Source organism: Babylonia areolata, chromosome 19, assembly GCF_041734735.1.
Source record: "Babylonia areolata isolate BAREFJ2019XMU chromosome 19, ASM4173473v1, whole genome shotgun sequence".
Lineage (NCBI taxonomy): Eukaryota > Metazoa > Mollusca > Gastropoda > Neogastropoda > Buccinidae > Babylonia > Babylonia areolata.
Genome location: NC_134894.1, coordinates 50,147,290 through 50,169,711, shown reverse-complemented (window position 1 = coordinate 50,169,711; position 22,422 = coordinate 50,147,290). Strand labels below are relative to the sequence as shown.

The following is a 22,422-nucleotide window of genomic DNA, read 5'->3' as shown; positions in this document are numbered from 1 at the left end:
ATCAGTATTCATTGTTTTCTGAAGCATGGGAACATGACATATATGTAAATTGTTAGCCACAAAACCCATACGACTTTGCGACTAAAAGGCGATTCCTGGCAAAACAGCATTTTGGAGGTAGGGGAAGCAATTCGACCAGTGTGACTCCCCAAAAGGTCAAATGTTCATCCAAACGTACTGAAATAATTCCTAAAAGACCCCTGCAGGTCCCTGTATAAAAATAATATAGGTAAGAGTGATATTGAAGTGATAAAATAAAACAACCGTCAATCTTACGTTAATTCGTCGAAGATTTGATAGTAGGCAGGGTAAATTGATATAAGAACCCAAGCATCAAGCGAAATTTCTGAATGAACAATTTCAGTCAGTCTTTACAGATGACCAGGTCTACACCAAGAATCGGTTTAAGGACAAGTGTTGTATGAATGAGGCGCACTAGCCCGAGCTCAGCAAGATCCACATCTCAGAGGAGGGCGTCAGGAACCTGTTAAAAGGATTAAATCCTCACTAGGCTTGCGACCCCGACGGGATCTCGCCGGGGGTGCTTAAAGAGCTCGCGCACGAAGTCGCTCCCATCCTGACACTGCTGTCCAGAACCTCTATGGACACAGGCATCGTGCCAGATCAGCCTACATCATGCCAGTCTTTAAAAAGGGCGAACATTACGACCCAGCAAATTATCGCCCCGTATCATTGGCTAGCATCCCATGTAAGATCATGGAGCATATCATTGTCAGTTCACTCATCTAGAGAAGAACAACATCCTTTCTCCCAGGCAGCACGGCTTTCGTCTTAAAAGATCTTGTGAAACCCAGCTGCTGGAGTTCATGGAGTAGCTGACCGAGAATATGCAAGCCTGCCAACAAACTGACATCGTGGTAATGGACTTTGCGAAAGCCTTCGACAAGGTTAATCACTGATTCCCTCCTCCTGCATAAACTGCACCATTATGGAGTTCGAGGCCATGTTAACAGATGGACTGGATGTTTTCTACTAGACTGGAGGCAAGCTGTGGTGGTTGACAGTGCGAAGTCAGTCTCGGTCGCCGTGAAATCTGGAGTACCTCAGGGCTCTGTTCTTGGGCCAAGCTTGTTCTTGGTTTACATAAACGACCTGCCCGGAACTGTCTTCTCACCCACGCGACATTTTGCAGATGACACCGCCGTCTACAGGCCAAGACCAGACCCAACTACAAACAGATCTCCAACAACTAGAGAAATGGGAGGAAAGATGGGATGTGTCATTCCACCCTGGGAAATGTATCACCCTCCCGGTTATCAGTTCCAAGAGAAAGAAGCTGCTGACACCATCGTGCACAACGAGACTCTTGCCAATGTCACCTCGGCGAACTATTTGGGGGTCACGATCGCACAAGACCTAGATTGGAATCTCCATGTTCATAACATCACGAACAAAGCTAACAAAACGTTAGGAATTTTGCGTCGAAACCTTAGAGTCAGTAACATCAGACTCAAAAATACAGCCTACAAGGCTCTGGTGCGGCCTGTTCTGGAATATGCAAGTACTGTGTGGGACCCGTACAAAGAAGGATATATCACAAAAATTGAGGCCTTGCAACGAAGATCAGCACGTTTCGTTTTAAATCATTACAAAAGAACCGCCAGCGTCACCGACATGTTCCACCACCTCGGATGGACATCCATACAAAGCCGACGTAAGATCGCAAGGCTCACCATGTATAAAATCATTAACAACATGATCCAGGTGGATTCTGGCAAATTTCGTAAATACCAGGAACCAAAGTTGAGAACACCTAAGAAGAGGGACAGAAGAGCACATTCAAGGCAGCTTGCTAGACTTCAGTGTCTACGGGACTACCGGATTCACTCGTTCCTCCCGCGAACCATCTCTGAGTGGAATGATATATTGACCGAGGCTGTGGTTGGAGCTGCGTTGCGTGTTCACGTCGGGAGCTCTTAAATTCCACCAGTAGTGTGTGTGTGTGTGTGTGTGTGTTTTGTTTTTTCATCGTACACACGCATGCACACACACACACGCACACACAGAGCATATTCAATCAGACCGCATTTCCCATATCCAGCCTTCCCGACAATTGAATGGAAATATGAGGTGATGCATACATGTACTGTGGTGCTATCTGAACATTTTGTGTCACCAACATATGTCAGAACTTTCTTCCGTTGGCTAAATTTTGTCATGAAATTACGTCACAGTACACGCACTGGCTACATTACAGTGACTGCTGTTCTAAACAGTGTCTTTGTCGCCACTGTTCTAAAAATAGGTGAATAGCAAACTGAAACAGCGGAAGTGTTCTCTCGGCCATTTTGCAACTCGGTCAGTGCAGGGAGAAGCGGTTACTTCATATAGTTTGTGACTTAAATTCATGCAGAATATTGCGAAAAGCACTTCACACAGCCACTATGTTCATGTGTGATGTATGGAACTGCAGCCGGTGAAGACTACAGAGAAATGCGAGAAACTGAAAAGGATATTCGAAGGACATTTCTTTCCCTTTCGTTTTCTTTCATCGACGACATACACATCTCTCTCTCTCTCTCTCTCCTACAAGAATGGATAATTCAGAAAAACATAATTGGAGAACATCAAGCAGGAGTTAAACAGGGCTATTCAACAATTGATCACATATTTACTCTAATGGCTGCAGCACAGAAACAGTTTGCAAACAATAAAAAGTTGTATGTAGCATTTGTGGACTTTGAAAAGGCCTTTGACTCCCTTTCCAGAAAACTTTTATGGCCTATTTTATTAAAGAATGGAATCAGTGGTAAGTTACATCGTCGTGTGAAAAGCATGTACAATGAAGTGAAACAAGAGTGAGAGCTGGGGCAACATTATCTGATTGTGTTAATTGCATTCGTGGGGTTAAACAAGGGGATGTTTGTAGCCCGGTCTTGTTTTCACTTTTTATTTATGAACTCGCTTTGGAAATAATGCAGTATGGTCAACATGGAGTTACTTTTGATTTGATTGAATTATGTGTTCCACTTTTTGCTGATGATATGATTTTGTTATCTACAACAACAGTGGGTTTACAGCGAAGGTTGAACAGTTTATATGTTGCAGCACGTAACTTACAGTTAAAAGTAAATATGGATAAAACAAGTATTGTTGTGTTCCGTAAGGGAGGGTATTTAGCAAGAAACGAAAGATGGTCATATGGAAATGAAAGAATTACTGTTGTAAATGCATATAAGTACCTTGGAATTTATTTTTCAACAAAACTTAGTTTCAGTTTCGCATGTCAAAATATAGCAAAGAAAGCAGTTATTCGGATACTTCATATCTTGTATTAGCTTGATTGTGATTCGTTTGGTATTTTTGTCAGGTTATTTGATGCTCAAGTCCAGCGAATACTGCAGTATGGTGCAGAAATATGGGCCTTGGAAAAGAGTGAACAAATAGAAAAAGTACACTTGTTTGCAATGAAACGATTTTTGAATGTGGACATCCGAACGCCAAATGATCTTGTGTATGGGGAACTAGGGAGATATCCAATTTATTTAAACTCGTACATTTAATGTATTAAGTATTGGTTGAAACTTACAAGAATGAACGAAAACAGGCTACCGTTTAAAGCTTATCGGATGTTGTATTCCTTAGATAATAATGGCAAGAAAAAAACATGAGCAACGTGTGTTCGTCAGTGCTTAAATTCTTATGGTTATTCTTTTGTGTGGGATAATCAGGGTGTTGAAGATATTGCATGTTTTATAAAGTGTTTTAGACAGCGAATAGTTGATTGTAGGTGGCAAGATTGGCATAACCATATGGAAACTGACAGATTTGCACAGTTTAGAATCTTTGAAACATCGCAGGGGCCTGAACTATATATTGGGATGGAAATAAACAGATACGTAAAAAGTGCACTGACAAAATTTAGATTTGGTGTTTCTAATATTGCTGTTCACAGTTTCAGATACTGTAGTAGGAGTGGATATGTATATACGTGTCGATTGTGCAAGCTGGGTAGGGAAGTTGAATTGCATTTTTAGTTATGTTGCTCTGCTTTGAGTGACCTCAGACAAAGATTAATTCGACCTAAATATTATAAAGATCCCTGTGCTTTTAGATTTAATCTGCTCATGTCATCAAAACATGAGCTTACCCAACAAAACTTGGCCATATACTTATATGAGGCATTGAAGAGACTTCGAATCGTTATTTTGTGAATGTTGTTGAGTATTGTATTAGCTACTTTTGGTTGATTTGTGATGTTGGTTTATCGTGTCAAGTCATTTTCCTTATTTATTTTCTTGTATGACCCCCTTCAGTAAGGCTCCTGGGCCATAGAAGTTCACGTTTCACGATTCACGTTTCACGCGTGTAAAGAAAAATGGACAAACGTAGTATGACTTGCTCTGGGCCATAGAACGCCTTTCATGTTTCACGTTTCACGTTTCACACGTGAAAGGCGGAATGAACATGCACACTTTTTCTATGCGTGAAAACGGAGATCTCGGTCGACCTGATTATTTTTAGACTGACATCCGGGCAAAACTTCCGAAACAAAATGGACGACTACCGAGAACAGTTGATCGAGTTAGTGAGAGCAAGGCCCCTGCTGTGGGATCCGCGTGTGGCGGATTACAAAGACAACGACCAGAAGGCACAAGTTTGGGAGAACTTGAATGGGCGTCTGAATTCACCGACAGGTAAGTGTTTATTGTTTTCGGGTGTGTGCGCGTGTGTGTTTGTTTAATTGTGTGTGTGTGTGTGTGTGTGTGTGTGTCAGTGTGTGTGTGTGTGTGTGTGTGAGAGAGAGAGAGAGACAGACAGACAGACAGACAGAGTGAAGGAGACAGTGATAAAGACAGAGACAGAGTGAGGGAGGGAGAAGTTGGAAACGTGTAAAGATTTATAATCCAAATTTGCTATAACACAAAAACCTGTACTACTTGTCTTTTCATTGTGTTTTAATTGATGTCATTTGCAATCACATTTCCGAATAATGTGTTCCTGTTGCTAGTGATCATTCTTCCCTGGGGGCCATGGAACATGTACAGATTGATATTTAATTTTGTTCTGACTGCACTACAAAATTCAATATTAGTTGACATTTCAGTCTGTATTAATTGATCTCATTTACAAGTACATTTTGTAGGCCTATTATGTGTTCCTATTGCTAGCAAACACTTTTCAGCGGTCATTGAACATGTACAGATTAATATGCAATTTTGTTCTGTCTTCAACTCAAAATTCAATTCAACAAGTGTCTTTTCGGTATGTTTCAATTGATCTCATTTGCATTGACATTTCGGAATACGTGTTCGTGTTGCCAGTAAACACTTCCCTGCGGGTCATTGAAAAATGTTTTCACACTGTTTCGTACAGCCATAGCTTCATCAGAAGGTCTTCCTGCATGGGTGTGTGCTTCCAAGGGAAACATGCCTCTGCCATCTCCCTCCACCACCTCGTAGGTCACCTCAGACGTCCTGTCAACCATAATTCCATCGCGCCGGCGGATGAAATTGTTTAGTGCTACAGCTGCGTTCGTGTACAGGATCGCTGCATCAGGTTGAACTCTCATTGGTCTTTGGAATATTTCAAATTTCCTTGCGAGGATGCCGAAAGCGCATTCAACTGTTCGTCGTGCTCGTGAATGGCGGTAATTGTAGATCCTCTTTTCCTGATCCAGAGTTCTTGCTGCATATGGCTTCATCAAATACTGTTTAAGAGGGAATGCTTCGTCTCCTACAATCATGAATGGAATGGTTCTTTCTGTGGTGTTCACCTTGAACCCTGCTGTTGGAATATTGAGTTTTCCTCGCTCCAGCAACTTGGACAAGTTGGATGTTTGATACACTCCGGCGTCACTAATTCTGCCATACTGTCCACAGTCTACAAGAATGAAGCATGAATCTGCATCACTCACTGCCATGAGCACTATGCTGGGGAATCCTTTGTAACAGTAATACATAGATCCACTGTTGTCTGGATTCTCAAGAGCAATGTGTTTGCCGTCTATGGTACCGACAGCAGAAGGATAATCCCACAAATCACCAAACCGTTGAGCTATCTGGAACCATTGATCCTCTGTTGGTCGTTTCAACTCAAGTGGTTCCAGTACATCCCACAGAACTTGACACGTCTTGTTGATATGCCTTGCGATGGATCGTCGAGACATGTGAAAGGGGACAGTCATGGAGGAGACGGAGGCTCCCGTTGCCAGATACCTGTAAACCAAAAAGAATTAAGAAAATAAATATCAGGGTTCCCAGCATGCAGCTGTACCTTAACGTAAGGAGCAATTCGCTTGTCATAAGGACATTAGTCATCCAGAGCTCACAAACAACATTATACAAAAGTCTGTCTAAAAATTCTCTTTACAAGTCATCCTGATAGTTGTCCTCATAGACAATGGAAGTGGGTGGGGGACATGGCGAAAAATAATGACTTACCACGCGCACAGACACACACACACACACACACACACACACACACACATGAGTCACAGTTTTCCATGATGATTAATTTATTAACTTTTTTTTTTTCAGGAACAACTGCAAAGGATGTATGGATATCACTCATTCGCTGTCACAACAACGCTTTGGCACGGACACAGAAGAAATCGGGCAGCGGAGCAGAAAAATGCAAACCGTGGAAGTTCATGAAACACATGGAATTTCTCATTCCTATCAAGGACATCAGAACTTCAAAAGGAAACCTGCCCCAGTTGAGTGATGAAGAAAGTGACCCAAAAGAAGGGGACATTTTGCAAACTGCAATGGATGACGCTGACATTAGGAGCGATGATGATGGAGTAGTTGTCCCTGAGGAAGCAGTTGCTGTGGCGGAGAGAAGAACCGGAAGTGAGAAGGAAAAAAGAAAACAAAAGAAAAGGAAAGACGAAGACAATGATGAACTCATCCTGTCTTTGTTGAAAAAGAAAATTGAGAGGAAATCTGAATCTACACGGATGGGATTTTTCACTTCCATCATGCCGCGGGTAGATGCTCTCGATGACGAGCAATTCCAGGAGTTCCAGCTCCAAACACTGCAGCTGTTGAAAAACCTTCATATTCAGAAAACACAACAGCAACAGTTATCATTCCAATCTGGACACTCTTCTCCATCATCCGGACATTCCTTCATCCCAATTCAATTACCCCACAACAGTTACATGTCGACACCATCGCCAACACCATCACAAACCTACCACTTTCCTACCTATCATAATTTGTAAAATTCGTTCATAACATTGATTGCGGCAATGTTGACACTCTTCTCTGTCATCACCACAGGAACATTTATCGTTGTAATGTGGACCTTCTGTCATCACCACAGGAAGATTGATTGTGGCAATGTTGACACTCTTCTTTGTCATCAGCACAGGAACATTGATTGTGACGATTAAGACATTATTGTCAGTCATCATCACAGGAACATATCGTGACAATTACGACACTCTTCTCTGTCATCCCAACATTTTTTGTATCCCATCTTAATCTCCCCTCACGAGTTCCATGTTGACACCATCACAATCGTACAATATTCCTACTGCACCGTGCCATACTCATTAAATCGTTCAGAAACATATTTGCGTTTTTCTATACACGTGTGTGTGTGTGTGCGTGTGTGTGCGTGCGTGTTTGTGAGTGAGTTTGTCTCTATGTGTATGTGTGTGTGTCTCAATGTGTGTGTGTTTGAATAAATTTCATGTGCGTATAAATTAATTACATTCCAGCTTCTTCTTCTTCTTCTTTTCTTCTTCTTCTTTAAGTCGTCATTTTATGTCTTTTGAAAAAAAATTAAGACTGAGTTTATGACAACACAAATCTATAGATTGAATTTAATGAAAACAAATATAACTTTGTAAGCACAAGAGAAGAGAGGTCTCACCACCCAGTATGAACGTTTTCAAAAGTAGACTCGCTGACTACTACACAAATTACCCTAGCCTAGATCATTACGACCAACACCACATTATCCAAATTAATAAGTACCAACCTGAGAGTAATGATGAGCTTTTGTTCTGCTTCGATCGATTTTCTCCAGTTTGTTTGACCTGGCTGTAGATGTTCCAGCACGAGGGTCTTCAAGGCATCGTAAGTCCTGTATGACATCCTGGTATAATTGAAAAACAGTTCTTCATCGGGATTGTCAAGCAGATAACGGAATGTTCGGTGGAATTCACCACGGGTTTCTCTCAGAAGGAAGTGCTCTCGGCTCCAAATTCTGTGCCTCTTTCTCTTCCTCCGTCTTAGTAGAAGCAGAATGAGGCAATCTTCTTCATCCGAAGAGTCCATGTTGACGGTAACTCGGTCAAAGCAGAACTGGCGCGCAACACGTGAACAGCCAAGCGTGAAATCCTATGGCCCGATTGTTCACGTGAACGTGAAACGTGAACTTCTATGGCCCAGGAGCCTTAAGGGCTTTGGCCTTAATCTGAATAAAACATTGTTATCGTTATCGTTCTCTCTCTCTCTGTGTGGGCTTTTAGTGGTCATATCCTGGTTATAACAATTTCAAGAAATTATCCTGAAGCGTTTGCTCTATTACTGCATTGTTGTCGCTTGATACGAGATGCAACATTGCTGTCAGTAAATTGTTGATTTTTTTCCAGTTTGTAATTTTCATTCTAGTCTGTCATGTTATCACTGTGTTCTGGTGAGGAAGAATTTTGGTTTAACTAAATGGGTTTGTGTTTGAGAGGTTATTCGTTGACTTTGTTGATAATATGCTGACATGGCTTGAAAACAATGACACAAAACACACCCTCTACCATCATCAAATGATCGATGCCATGAACATATTAATACCACTGATCTAAAAATATTTTTTTAGATCAGGGCCATAACACATTACTTTTAGACTCACACAAAAAAATCTTCTACGTGACCAATTTACTTCAGTTTTTGTTGTTTTGCTGTTGCTGTTGTCACTGTTCATTATTTGTGGTGGAATTATGAGGAATTAATTTTTAAGACGTCTTTTTATCATCGTACATTTCAAGAATCTGTATCACACACACACACACACACACACACACAGAGAGAGAGAGAGAGAGAGAGAGAGAGTTTCAGTTTCAAAGAGGTGTCCGAGGATGCAGACAGATCACATACGCCTGATCTTTGCATTACCCAACCCACTGATCAGGCCTCATAACAGGCTGTCAGTTAAAAAAAAAAAATCAAAAAATCAATAATGATATATAATATATATAAAAATGAAAAAACAATAGAAGGAGTAAATAGATATAACGAAAATAAAATGAAACAAAATTAAAACACATCGACATGTCCCCCCCCCCCCCTCTCAGTCTCTCCTTATAGTGCTCATGTCATGGTTATAAACACTATTTCAAGAAATCATTCTCAACCGTTTGCTTTATTACAACACTATTATCGCTTAATAAGATACAACATTATTGTCTGTACATTGTTGAAATAAACTATTTTCCAGTTTGTAATCTGCATTCTAGTCTGAACAACCTGATCATTTTTAAACGCACAAATATATAATAAAAAAAATTAAAAAGTTTTCTGCACGACCAATTTACCCGTTTTTGTTGTTTTGTTTGCTGCTATTCTAACTTTTCATTACTTGTGGTGGAATTATGAGCAATCAATTTTTGTCATCTTTTTATCAACAAACATTTAAATAATCTACATCACACACACACACACACACACACACACACATTGAGAGAGAGAGTGTTTCAGATTTAAGAAGCATCCAGACGCATTCATATAGTTTTCACCTGATCTTTGCATAACCCAATGCAATGGACAGACCTTATACGAGCCTGTTCTTGGTAAGATAAAGAAAGAAAGAAAGAAAGAAAGAAAGAAATATGAAATAATGATAATATAAAATGAAATGAAAAAGAAATTAAGGAATATATAAATATGACATAAATGAAATAAAGTAACATTAAAATACACATTCTCTCTCTCTCTCTCTCTCTCTCTACGGGCGCAATAACCGAGTAGTTAAATCATTGGACTTTCAATCTGAGAGTCCTGGGTTCGGATCTCGGTAACGGCACCTGGTGGGTAAAGTGTGGAGATTTTTCCAATCTCCCAGGTCAACATATGTGTAGACTTGCTAGTGCCTGAACCCCCTTCGTGTGTATACGCAAGCAGATGATCAAATATGTACGTTAAAGATCCTGTAATCCATGTCAGCGTTCGGTGGGTTATGGAAACAAGAACAAACTCAGCATGCACATCCTGAAAAAAACGAGTATGGCTGCCTACATCGCGGGGTAAAAACGGTCATACACGTAAAAGCCCACTCGTGTACATACGAGTGAACGTGGGAGTTGCAGTCCACGAATGAAGAGGAAGAAGAAGATTCAGGAGGAGGAAAGGCGGGTCTTCAGACTGGATTTGAAAGATTGCAGTGAAGATGAGTGACGGAGAGGCTGAGGAAGCTGATTCCAAAGAATGGGGGGCGTGGTATGAAAACCTGCGTTGGCCATACGTTTTGGTTCGAACAGACGGGTGTCAGAAGTTGGCGTGAGGTTATGTATAAGACCGGAAAGATACTATGGACCAGTAGCCTCAAAGGACTTGAAACAAAAAGAGACGACTTTGTAAATAATTATTTCTTGTACTGGGAGTCAGTGTAAAGCATGAAGGCAAGGAGAGACATGATCAACTTTAAAGAAACGAAAGACAAGACGAGCAGCATAGTTCTGGACTTTCTGAAGCCTAGCAATGAGGTAGCTGAGTAAACCAACAAGTAGGAAATTAACCAGCCGCCGTGGCGAAGTGGTTAGCGTCGCGGACTGACGGCTGGGAGGACGCGGGTTCGAATCCCAGCGGAGATGGGTTTTTCGGCCCGTGGCCGGCTCCTAACCAGAGTTGAGTGTGCTGTGGGCTTAAATGGGGAGACTGGGACCACACAGTCGAGTGTCGTCCACTTCAAGGATGCGTCTTTGGGTGTGTTGCTCTAATTACCTGACCAACACTGCAAGTGTCTGTATCTCTCGGGCCCGGTTAACGCCGGGATATCATTATGACAGGAGGCGTAGGGTAAAGCTTTGTCAAGCAGTCCCAAACCAAAATGGATCTCCATAGCAACATCGTCATCGTCGTCATCCTCCTCTTCCTTCATCATCATTAATATAAACAAAACAGTCTCAAAGTCTGTGGCCTTTCGTGCCCTGCTCTCATGCTGACCTCAGTTTCGATACCCCTCCACTTCTGTGCTTGGGGCGAGTCTTGTCAATGTCTTCAGTGTCGGCAGATTCATGGGGGGGGCTGTTGTTTGAGGGACGTGGTGGCGGTCTCCACTCTGGGAGGGACGCTCACTCAGTCTGGATCCGCGACTAAGCTATTATTATCGTTAGTAGGTGGCTTAGTAGGTGGTGTCCTAAGTACGTTGAATCAGAACAGGTACCACTTAATACCACCGAAGTGACTCAGCAGCAGTGCAGGGTCTCTTCTGGTGTGTGGCCTCCTGGCGACCTAACACTGATGATTCCCTGCGGACTGCCGACAATGGAACTTTGACAGATGAACCCGGGTATGGCCGTGTATGGGGGAATCTAAATGAGCGGCGTGGGAGTAATGCCACTGAAATGGTGCAGATGATGGGAAAAAAAACAAGTAGAAAATTACAATAATCCAGGCGGGACAGCACAAAGACACAGAGGAGAGTTTTGGTTGCATCATCAGTCAGGAGATGACGAATGGATGCAATTTTGCGAATTTTAAAGTAACACAATTTACATATATTTGCAACGTGCTGCTGATAGGAAAGAGACTAGTCAAGTATGACACCAAGATTACGGACGGAAGAGGAAAGACTCAAAGGGAAATGTCGGTTCCACTGAGGGAGACTAAGGATTATAAGCATAGGTATGGCCCCATGTTTATTTATCTTTATATTTTTCCTCAAGGCCTAAGCGCGTTGGGTTACGCTGCCCTGGTCAGCCATCTGCTTAGCAGATGTGGCGTATCGTTTATGGATTTGTCCGAACGCTGTGACGCCTCCCTGAGTAACTGAACTGAACTATATTTCTGTACAGTCTGTACTGAAAAGAAAAATAGAATTGAAACTGTGCATCATGTTGTTTTTCATCAACAGGAGCTCTCCTTTTTTTCAAACTTATACTTGGTCTTGTAGATTAAACATCAGCGCTGTGAATCGATGATCATTGCATCAGAAAGGCAAAAAGTAGTAAAGTTCAACATATTTGATTTAATTAGCACTTTTTGAAAAATTCTCAAAACAAACATGTTACTTTATCCGTCCTTGTTTTATTCTGTTCAATGGAACAGAAAACATGGAGCACCGACAAAGATGATAACGTGGCGGTATGGTATACCAGTGTTGTCAAATTAGCACACACAAAAAATGAAGAATGACCATATTTTAATCGACCATTGCGTCTCGGATGCTCTATCTTTCACTCAAAAGTGCAAAGAGATATTGCTTACCTCCTCCGATGAAAAGGTATGCAAACAAAATTATGCAGATATGACAGAATAGATAGTGGTAAATAAATCTCCCAAAATCGAATGATGAAGGTTTCTGCATAATCGATTATTTGGTTTTGAAAATGTGGTACTTTCATCAGTTTGCAAGTCTGACGCAGTGCGACATCGTAGCGGTTTTAGCAGGGCGCCTAAGGCCCAAACATCATGTGAATACTGCTAAATGGAGTGAAAGCATGAGCTGTTGCATATTATGTACTACGAGTCGAACAAAAGATAGTTAGGCACATAGACATCTTGACGCTTTCATGGTTTGGCTGTAACTTCACTGTCAATATCAATATCGTCGTTGTCGTCGCCCCCTCTTTATCTTTTCTTTACCTCTCTCTCATCTTTCTCTAAGATTTACATTGGAAAAGACAAGAAAGCAACTCCGGTAACAAACGAAATAATTTTGATAAAAAATAAGGGGGACTTCCCACACTTTCTTACACATTGTAAATGAGATCAAACATGACAAGGTTTTCAGCAAAATATGTGCCGGCTAATATTGTTTACATTTATTACATAATCAAATCATCATAATACTGTTATGCAGAGGCATACATATTTCGACTGTTTTTACAATATGTAGGCATGGTCTTAGTAGCAAACATGTTACAACATAAATACTTCATGTACCAATCAGTTTTGGGTCATGGTGCATGCTGTCACAGGCCGACTATAATACCAGTGGTCAACGGTGATCAATGGTCAGCGGCGGTCAGTGGTGGTCCATGGTCAGTAGTGATCCGTGGTCAGAAATGGTCAGTGGCCAGCAGCGGTCAGTGGAGGTCAGTGATCAGTAGTCAGCAATCAGTAGTGGCCAGAGGTGTTCAGTGGTCAATGATGGTCAATGATTATCGGTGGTCTGTGGTCAGTAATGGTTAGTGGTCAGTGATCATAGCCAGTGAAACAGTACTAATATTGTATAAAACATAATGGTCAATAGTGATTTCCGACCTCGGAGAATATAGACCTGATGGAGCATAGACCTAGGGGACCTGCAGGGACAAAGACCTGGGGAACAAACAGCAAGAAAACGTAAATTTGGGCGAACATAGACGTCGGGGAATACTGACCTGGGGGAATATAGACCTGGAGGAACATAGGGCTCCCCCCATTGAGCTCTTGTACACAAACACATATGATCTTTCTTACTTTCTTTCATTTTTTTTTCAATCTTTCAATAGTTCTTTCTTTATTTCGTTAATTCACCCATTTCTTCCTTCCCCTGATTTCCAACATTTTTGGCCTTTTTTCTTCTTGAAATTCCCTTTATTTTTTCTTCCTTTCTTTACGTATTTGCTTCATCAATTCCTTTGTCATTTTATTTTTTTCCTTTCTTTCATTCCTGCTTCTTCATTACTTTCTTTCTCATTTTTTCTCGACTTCCTTTCGTCTTCAACATTAACACAAAGCAAAACAAACAGCGGCAATTCAGCGTTTGCTAAGTAACCGCTGATTTGTCGCCGATACACTGAAATGTTGCAACAAGTCAGCAGTTAACACTGAGCAAATTACCTTGGCTTCGCTGTCGGCAGCCCACTTGTCAAGTGTGTCTCGGTAGCACTGCAGCTGTCGTGTTAACTCGGGCGGCGTCCGGTCCACCATCAAAGGACTATAGTACGGGTCACTGTGAAAGCGTCGGCGTTGTGGTGGTGAATGGTCTGGAGAGGCATTTAGTCTTTCCATGTCTGTCAGACAGCATCCAGAGTGTATTACCACACCATCACCTACTGTCAGTTTATGTATGAGCATTGCCTTCGATTGTATCTTTTGGGTAGCTATGACTAATTGCGAACGATTCAGTCGAAGCGACCAGCTCAATGTGTGTATTGTGCAGACAGGTCGGTCGATCGTCAAATGTAGCCCCTCTGTTTTTGAAGGCTTTCTCCGATTGGTTGCAACAGGCCAATGGTTGAAATAGAAGGGGAGTGCCTGAGGGTAAATGCGAACGGGCAAGTCTAATTGCGAACGATGGTTTGGGGAAGCAGTCTTGAACTCAAATATGCACGTTAAAGATCCTGTAATCCATGTCAGCGTTCGGTGGGTTGTGGAAAAGAGAACATACCCAGCATGCACCCCCCCGAAAACGGAGTATGGCTGCCTACGCGGCGGGGTTAAAACGGTCATGCCCACTCGTGTACATACATACGAACGACGATGTCGAAGACATATTATTGGAACATTGCACAAGACAGTTATATTGTTGGTTTTGATCACACACACACACACACACACACACACACACACACACACACACACACACATATATATATATATATATATATATATACAACACTATTTTGGAGATTCCTGTCAAAACTGACAGTCTGATCTGTCACCAGCATGCTTTCTTAAATTCTCCCAGCGCTGGTAATGCACAATTCATTCAACATATCCATTGAAATCTGCTATTTTTAACTGTGTCAAAGTTCAAGTCCTATTGCAGGCTTCTCTTGATTTTAGAATTGTGAGAGCACGTCTGTTTTTGGAATTGAATACTCATTAAGATATCAGAATGAAGTTGGAGCAGTCGTTAAATTGTGAAGTGCGTGTGGTGAGAACGCTTCGAACTGGGGTGGTACATAAACCGTTCTCAATTGCACGATGTTCGCACATAAGCCTACCGACCGAACTGTCTGGATGAAGGGAGAGGGATTGGCGGGTAGGGGCGAGGGGTTACCTGTGCTTTTCTTCGGTCGCTCAGAGCTCAGTCGATCACATACCAGTACGTACACATATCGATCAAATCTAACATCAGAAATGGGGAGATTATATTATATTCCCTGTTTGGTAAAATAAGCTTACCATGTTAAACTGATGCAAACAAGGCCAGTCGATTTGCTCTGTTGGCCACATTTTGCGATCTCCATCCCCTTGGATAAGACTTTTAAAAAAGGGCTAATCCCCAAAGAGGAAAATGCACCTCAGGGTCTTAGTTCTTAGGCAGAAGACATGAACAGAGTGTCGAATCTCATCCCTAAGAAATAAAATGACTGCCAACCTATCAGCCCATCCCCAAATGTCACTGGTGATAGGATCTCCCGGAAGTGGGTAACTAGCCCAGGTTTGAGGAAGGTAAGGTCCGTTCTTGGTGTCGAACCTACTGGCAGATCGATGGTATGACAACCCGGAGCCACCAGCCACATACTGGTCTCCCTCCTCAGAGGAAACCGATCAGACAGTGAAAGGGTCAATTTCCACGTACCCCTCTCCATTCCGGATCAAAGGGGCTGAGGGGTCATGTGCTGCATCTCTCACTAGCCGTATCCTACTGCAGGAACCAGAGGTTCCCGGGAAGTCTGAAACCACAAACGCCTCTCACAGATCTCACCCTCCTGCTGGACCCACAGGTGCCCGGGGAGGAGGGTGGTATGTAGGGAATACATGACCAGTACTCCTCCCGTAAAAATAGTAAAGTGCTCCAAACTGGGGTGGGTTGAAGATACGTACCCATCCATGACGAGGACTTTCTCCCCCACGAAAGAGGTTGAGGAGAGGACATAGGAGGACGGCAGTCAGAGAGCCCTGCCACCACTGAGACAGATTTTAGAGATGTTCTTCCCCACTCTAGTAGTGGCAACAATAATGCGACCCCAGCCCTCCAATTGGGAAGATATGGGGGAGATAAGGCACGACCTTGCTTCACCTCGATTCCATTCCTGACCAATTTTTAGGTCGAGCCCTCCTCCAACGATCTGTCACAAGAGACACATCACTCAAGTCGTAAACAGAAGAGACTCGGGCTTCGGTTGGAATTACGACCTAGTCTCTCAGGTTCAGATTCGTGGTAGATTGCAAAGCAAAATGATTTGGTCAGGTTAGATGTCACACTTCGAGCCCCAGAGAGAATTGTAATCAGTTCGGAGCAAATAGAATAAAGTAAACATGCAAGGATACATACATATATATGTGGGGGGGGGGGGGGGGGGAGGGGGGGGGGGGAAGGGGGGGGAGGGGGGGCGTGGGGGTGTGTGTGTGTGTGTGTGTGTGTGTGTAAGATCATATCAAATGTTATATTTGACGCAAACAATGTGAAAGAAGTCAGTACTGAAGCAAACAATGTAAAAGAAAACTACACAAGAAAGTCATGAAAAGTTTGTGGCGAGATGGAACAAAACCTGTTGGACATGTCAGGGCAACCATTGGCCAAAGGAATGACTCTTCGGCACTAAGGGTAGGGAATTGCGCTGATTGGCTGAGCAGACGTTAGGCCTTTAGTTCTGAGTTGGCTCCGAAATTTGGCCAACAGACCAAGCCGAAAGGCCTAGAGCAAACTGAAAGGCTTGTTCTGCAACAGTTTGACATTGTAGAGTAAATGACACCAAAAGCACATCTCTGGTCATACGGTTTAAATCAAGCTATCACCACCTCCCCTCCCCAGGTGAACGTTCAGTCCCATGACTGCTTAGTATGAGACCACCTCCTCTGGAATACTCTCTCTCTCTCCCATTCTTTCTCTTTATGGTCTCTCTTTTTCTCTGTGTGTGCGTGTATGCATATTTTCGTGTTTCATACCAAATAAGTCATGGAATTCTTTTTTTGTTTCTGCACAGAGCTGTCTGAAGAATGTCCTGAGGGTCTTGGGGTCTCTTCGCGGAGTAGCAATGCGTCCATCTTTCAATGCACTGTGACTGGAGGAAGATCTGGCTTCCTGAATAGTCTTCCTCAGGCTGGCTGCCAGCTGCCTGCATCGGGGGTCAGGCTGTGGAGCATCAGATCGTATTACGTTATATCATGTCAGATTATGTGATATATGTTGTTCATACATCATTCACAACCTGGCAACACACACACACACACACACACACACACACACACACAGAGCACTTACAATACCAGAGCAATTTACCATCCTAAAATTTTGACTTCCATTGTGACAGTGACTTTGACTTTTACACACACACACACACACACACACACACACACACAGAGAGAGAGAGAGAGAGAGAGAGCACTTACAATACCAGAGCAATTTACCACCCTAAGATTTTGGCCTTCATTGTGACAGTGACTTTGACTTTTACACACAAGTTTCAAGTTTCAAGTTTTAATTATCCTTTCACTCCTATTGGAGTATGGAGGATTACTGCAAAATAATCTTTTCGTGCCCAAAACAAACATTTCCAAATACACAACAATGTCACATAAAAGTTGAGAAAACACAAATGTCTTTTAACTCCAAAAGTATAACTAGGCAACATTTGCAAATCTAATCATCTTACGTACAGCTAAAATGACTTTTTTGCCTCCTTTGAGCATATTACAAAAATTAAAAACCGATTTTGGAGACAAATATACAAACACACTAATAAGTTACAGGCTTGTGTTCTGTCGCACTGTTGTCAAAATCATTGGGAAGAAGGTAGCCGATCACACACCATATGCGCATGAGGAATGTGCAAACAAATAGATACACGTCACTATACATGCAGTTTTGCTGACAAAATTACCTCTCAGGCGAATGTAAATAGAATAAGGCCTTCACTCTTCACGTTGATCTAAAATATTTCCAACTGATGTCTTGGCAGAATTTTGCTGCTCCTGGCAGATGTATGCATCAATGCAACTTCAATACCAAGCAGGATAAATTCATGAATTAACTGAGAACAGGGACTGCTCTTAATCAGCATGTCTGTTTGTAAGATGAACGTGCCAGTAAGAGGCAAAGCCTTCGAAGTTAACTTGTGATTCCTGCTGATTGAAAACATCAACAACGAAACCGACAACATGGAAGGTTGGGGTGTGTGAGAGGGAGGAGGTGGAGGTGTTACCAGTACTTATGTAATCTTTTACTTTGTAGTTATTTTCTTTTGAAATAACAATTGAATTTCTGTAATCAGACAATGTGTAAACTTGCTCGTGTTGCAGTTCCGAAACATCGGAAATGAATATTTAGCCGAAATAATATTTTACCACCATTGCTATCTCTGATTTTTCTTTCTCCATCATGTGTCAAAACTTAGAAACACAATCTGACTTTAAAATACAATTGCTAATTAACTTAAAACCTCTTAAATATTTTCTGTGAAATGCCTATGCTTGCCAAACCTTGTAACATAACCTACGAGGTTTTGAAGTCAGACACGTTTGACTTTCACAACCTTGTAGTAACTTAAAGGTTTTGCGCGACTTTCGGAGGTAGGAACGCGAAGACTGGCAGAGACAGCTCTGCATCAGCTTTGTAATTCGCGCAACCACAGGGAAAGCCTATGGCATGTACTCCGTGCTTATGAGATCCCACAGCAGATACTTATCAAGAGCTTTTATACCAAACTCACATACAAAGTAGGAAACACAATTCCGAGGTGAATACAATAGTGAGGCAATGATGCGTAATGTCAGCACTGCTCTTCAACATGGCCATAGACTAGGTGATGCGAAGAACAACCGAAGATCAACCAAGGGGCATCAGATGTACTCTCCTCTCAACGTTGAAAGATCCTGACTCTGCAGACGACCTGACACTGGTTTCCCACACTCACCATCACGTGCAAGAGGACAAACTGTCTCAGCGCCTTTGTACAGCAAACAGGACTGAAAATCATCCAGAAGAAAACAGAGTCGATGACACTGAATATCCCAAACCCTTTACCAATCCCCGTAAACGGAACACATCTACACACAACTGAAAAGTTTACATACCTGGGCAGCACTGTTAGACACGATGCAAGAGTAGCCATCTCGCCAAGGCCAGAAACACCAGAATGCTGAACGTATGGAGATCATCCCAATACAGCACCCACACCAAGCTAAGAATATACCAGAGCTGTGTACTTTAACGCTGCTCTGAATGCTGGAGGATGACCGAGAGTGACCTAACGAAATTGTCAACGAAAAACCTCCAAAGAATCCTGCTAATCTTCTGTTGCAATACCATCTCCAATCAACAACTCCACGCCCAGTGCAATCAAGAGAACAAGGAGACATTGAAACTGCGTCATGAGAAGATAGCAAGGGAACATCATCTGGACAGCCATTCACTGGACATCAGAAGGTAGTTGCAAGTGAGAAAGGCTACATAACACAGAACAGTCAAAGGAAAACTCAAGACCCAGAAGATCACATGGGTGTTCCGTTCAGAGACTGGCTCAAAACAGACAAGAGTGGTGGTTCTTCGTTGCTGCCCTACATGCCAGAGGGCATAATGGGCGTACGTAAGTAAGTTAGCCTGACATCCCAGTCCCATTGGGTACCAGGTGATGGAAGACGTCCAATACAGCTCTGGAACAGAAGGGGAAGAAGACATTGAAAGTGTGCACACCACCTATGACTCAGATGACAATTGTTGCCAGCTGGATGAATACAGACTAGTACTGCAGTGTTAAAGATTTTCTTTCTTGGGGAGGATGACGATTAGTGACTGGGTCCTTGGTGATGGCCATTCGCCTGTGTGCTAGATTTTGTTGCAGATGGCAGTTTGGATATTAGTTACTGCCTCTTTGCCATGTATCATAAGTTCTGCAGGGATGATGTCAGTGTCTACAGCTTGCCACATTTCAGCGACTTCACTGCTGCTTCAGTCTCGTTGCGGAATACTGAAAAGTCATCTTCATTTGATGAATCTTGAACTGCTAGTACTCCTAGATCTCTTTGTGCTTTGTTTTTGTAGAGTTCAGAGCAGCAGACTACTCGGTCCACCTTTTTATGATGTCTTTTTCCTGTGTGGGACAGATAATGCGTTTGTCCTCAACAGTGCTGACTTTATCTTGTTTCTTTTTGGTCAAGTCTTTAACAGTCTTAAAAAGCTTTCTTTTTGTCGTTGTCAACGTTCTCCTCAATATCTTCATGTTGTTCTTCAATGCAGAATGACACAAGGACAACGAAAACATAGTTATCATATAGACTCACTTTCTTCACACTTATGAGCCAAAACGTGCAACAAAGTCTTGGCCCTGCATTGTGAGAGTCAGATACTATCACTGGGGAGGAAAACAGACATTTTTGAAACGGAAAACCAGTCGTGATTTTCAATCCAAACAAAACTACATAATAGTGCCATCAGCGAGGCCATTTTCTGAGGAACAAATAGCAATCATTTTCAAACTCTATCCGGTGGAATAAGAAGACAAATAACACACGTAATAAGTAGAAAAATGTAAATGTCAGGGGAGCCGAAGTCAATAAAGTGGAATAATTTCTTCCACTTAGAAATCCACCGTAGTCTGAAGATGACGTAGTCTGTTTTATCAATAATGAGAGCACGAGTGGCTCCACTTTCACCAATCCTCTCTCAGCTGAAGGAACCTTGACCCAATGACACAGGGAACCATTTGCCTGGAGACCACTCCTGTTACAACTGATGACCAGGACTTCTCAGTTCCTCTTCATACTCTTAGCACTCTACAACGCCAACTGGAGCCACATTTCTGACATTTGTATTTGACTGGTGATCTCATCCGCCCAGTCTGACGGAACCATTCTTTCCATGCAGTCAAGCCCAAATTCACCGAGGGTTTCACACCCATCGGCTATTCTCACCAAGTTTGGTTGGCCAGTCGAAGTCTTTGCTTGGTGTGTGGCCACTGTTGCATGCAAACAGCTACGAGGAGCCAGATAATAATAATAATAATAATAAGGAGCCAGATAATAATAATAATAATAATAATAATAATAATAATAATAATAAATACAGGCTTATATAGCGCAGTACCCCCATCTCAGAGGGGGCTCACCGCGCTTTACAATAAAATATACAAAATCAAGACTAAGTGTCGTAAAATATGTACAAAGTCAACACAGTTTCACGTGAAATTTGCTAAAATATACATATGTAAGACGAAGCGACATAAAAATATGTAAATCGACACAGGCGCCACCACAGTCTCAAATCACACAGGTGCAAATCACATCACATTGAGCATTGTCAAAATTTATCACCAAGGAACGAGGCATCACGAAAAAAACACACCAAAATCATCGCAGATCAACACGAAGAGTACACCCAACCACAAAAATCACAGCAAGCATATGCAGATGGAAAATTTTCAGTGAGAAAATAGTTATAATAATAATAATAATATAGCGCTGAATCTTGTGCAGAGACAAATCAAAGCACTTTCGCACCAGTCATTCAAACGCATGCATAACTCTAAAACTGGAAAAACTGAAGACAAGGAAGAGGCGGGGAAGGGATGCTATTTTGGGAAGAGGTGGGTTTTAAAGCCAGACTTCAAAGAAATGAGTGTGGAGGCCTGAGGAAGCGAAAGAGGAGGTTCATTCCAATTACAAGGCCCAGTCTCTGAGAAAGAACGGCGGCCAACAGTAGAGTGTTTGAATCTGGGTATGCATAAACAGAGTGGATCCGAAGCCGATCGTAGAGAGCGAGATGGAGTGTAGAGGTGAAGGCAGCCACAGAGATAAGAAGGGGCAGATTTGTGAATACATTTATAACATAAAGTGCTGATCTTGTACTTTATTCTGTGTGAGACAGGAAGCCATTGGAGATGTTTCAAAAGAGGAGTGATGAGCTCAGATCTTTTCTTTCTGAGGACGAGTCAGGCAGCAGAGTTTTGTATACGCTGAAAAGTACATTTTGAAAAGATATGTTTTGAGTGCTCTCTGAATGCAGGTGTTGGGGTGTAACGGAGGTGTGAGGGTAGTGAATTCCACTGCTTAGATGCAACAAAAGAAAAGGAAGTTCACCATAAGTTTTAGTACGAATCTCGGAATGGACAGTGTGCGCTTGTCATTTTAAAGAACGGATTTGTCTGGATGGTGAATGGGCAGAGAGTAGATCTGAAAAATAGGACAAGAATCAGTGAAAACTGTGACAAAGGACTGTGAGTTTGTATTGTATTCGTGCTTGAATGTGGAGCCAATGAAGGGAAGCGAGTAGGGGAGTGATGTGTTGACGTTTCTTAGCTTTGAGAATACTGCAGAGTTTTGAACTTTTTGAAGTTTGTCAACACAGTGTTTGGGGTAGCCAGCAAGAAGAGCATTTCCATAATCTAATCTAGACCTAAAGAGAGTTGTGCAATCAACA

The 22,422-nt window shown here is 42.2% G+C and overlaps 1 protein-coding gene across 1 annotated transcript; it reads left to right on the top strand.

The window, feature by feature from the left end:
- The first annotated feature begins 4,516 nt into the window (after positions 1–4,516).
- On the top strand, positions 4,517–13,240 carry LOC143294195 (uncharacterized). Its single transcript, XM_076605625.1, has 3 exons — positions 4,517–4,658; positions 6,501–7,047; positions 13,150–13,240. The coding sequence occupies exons 1-3, from the start codon at positions 4,517–4,519 to the stop codon at positions 13,238–13,240; spliced, it is 780 nt and encodes a 259-aa protein (XP_076461740.1).
- Positions 13,241–22,422: the final 9,182 nt, after the last annotated feature.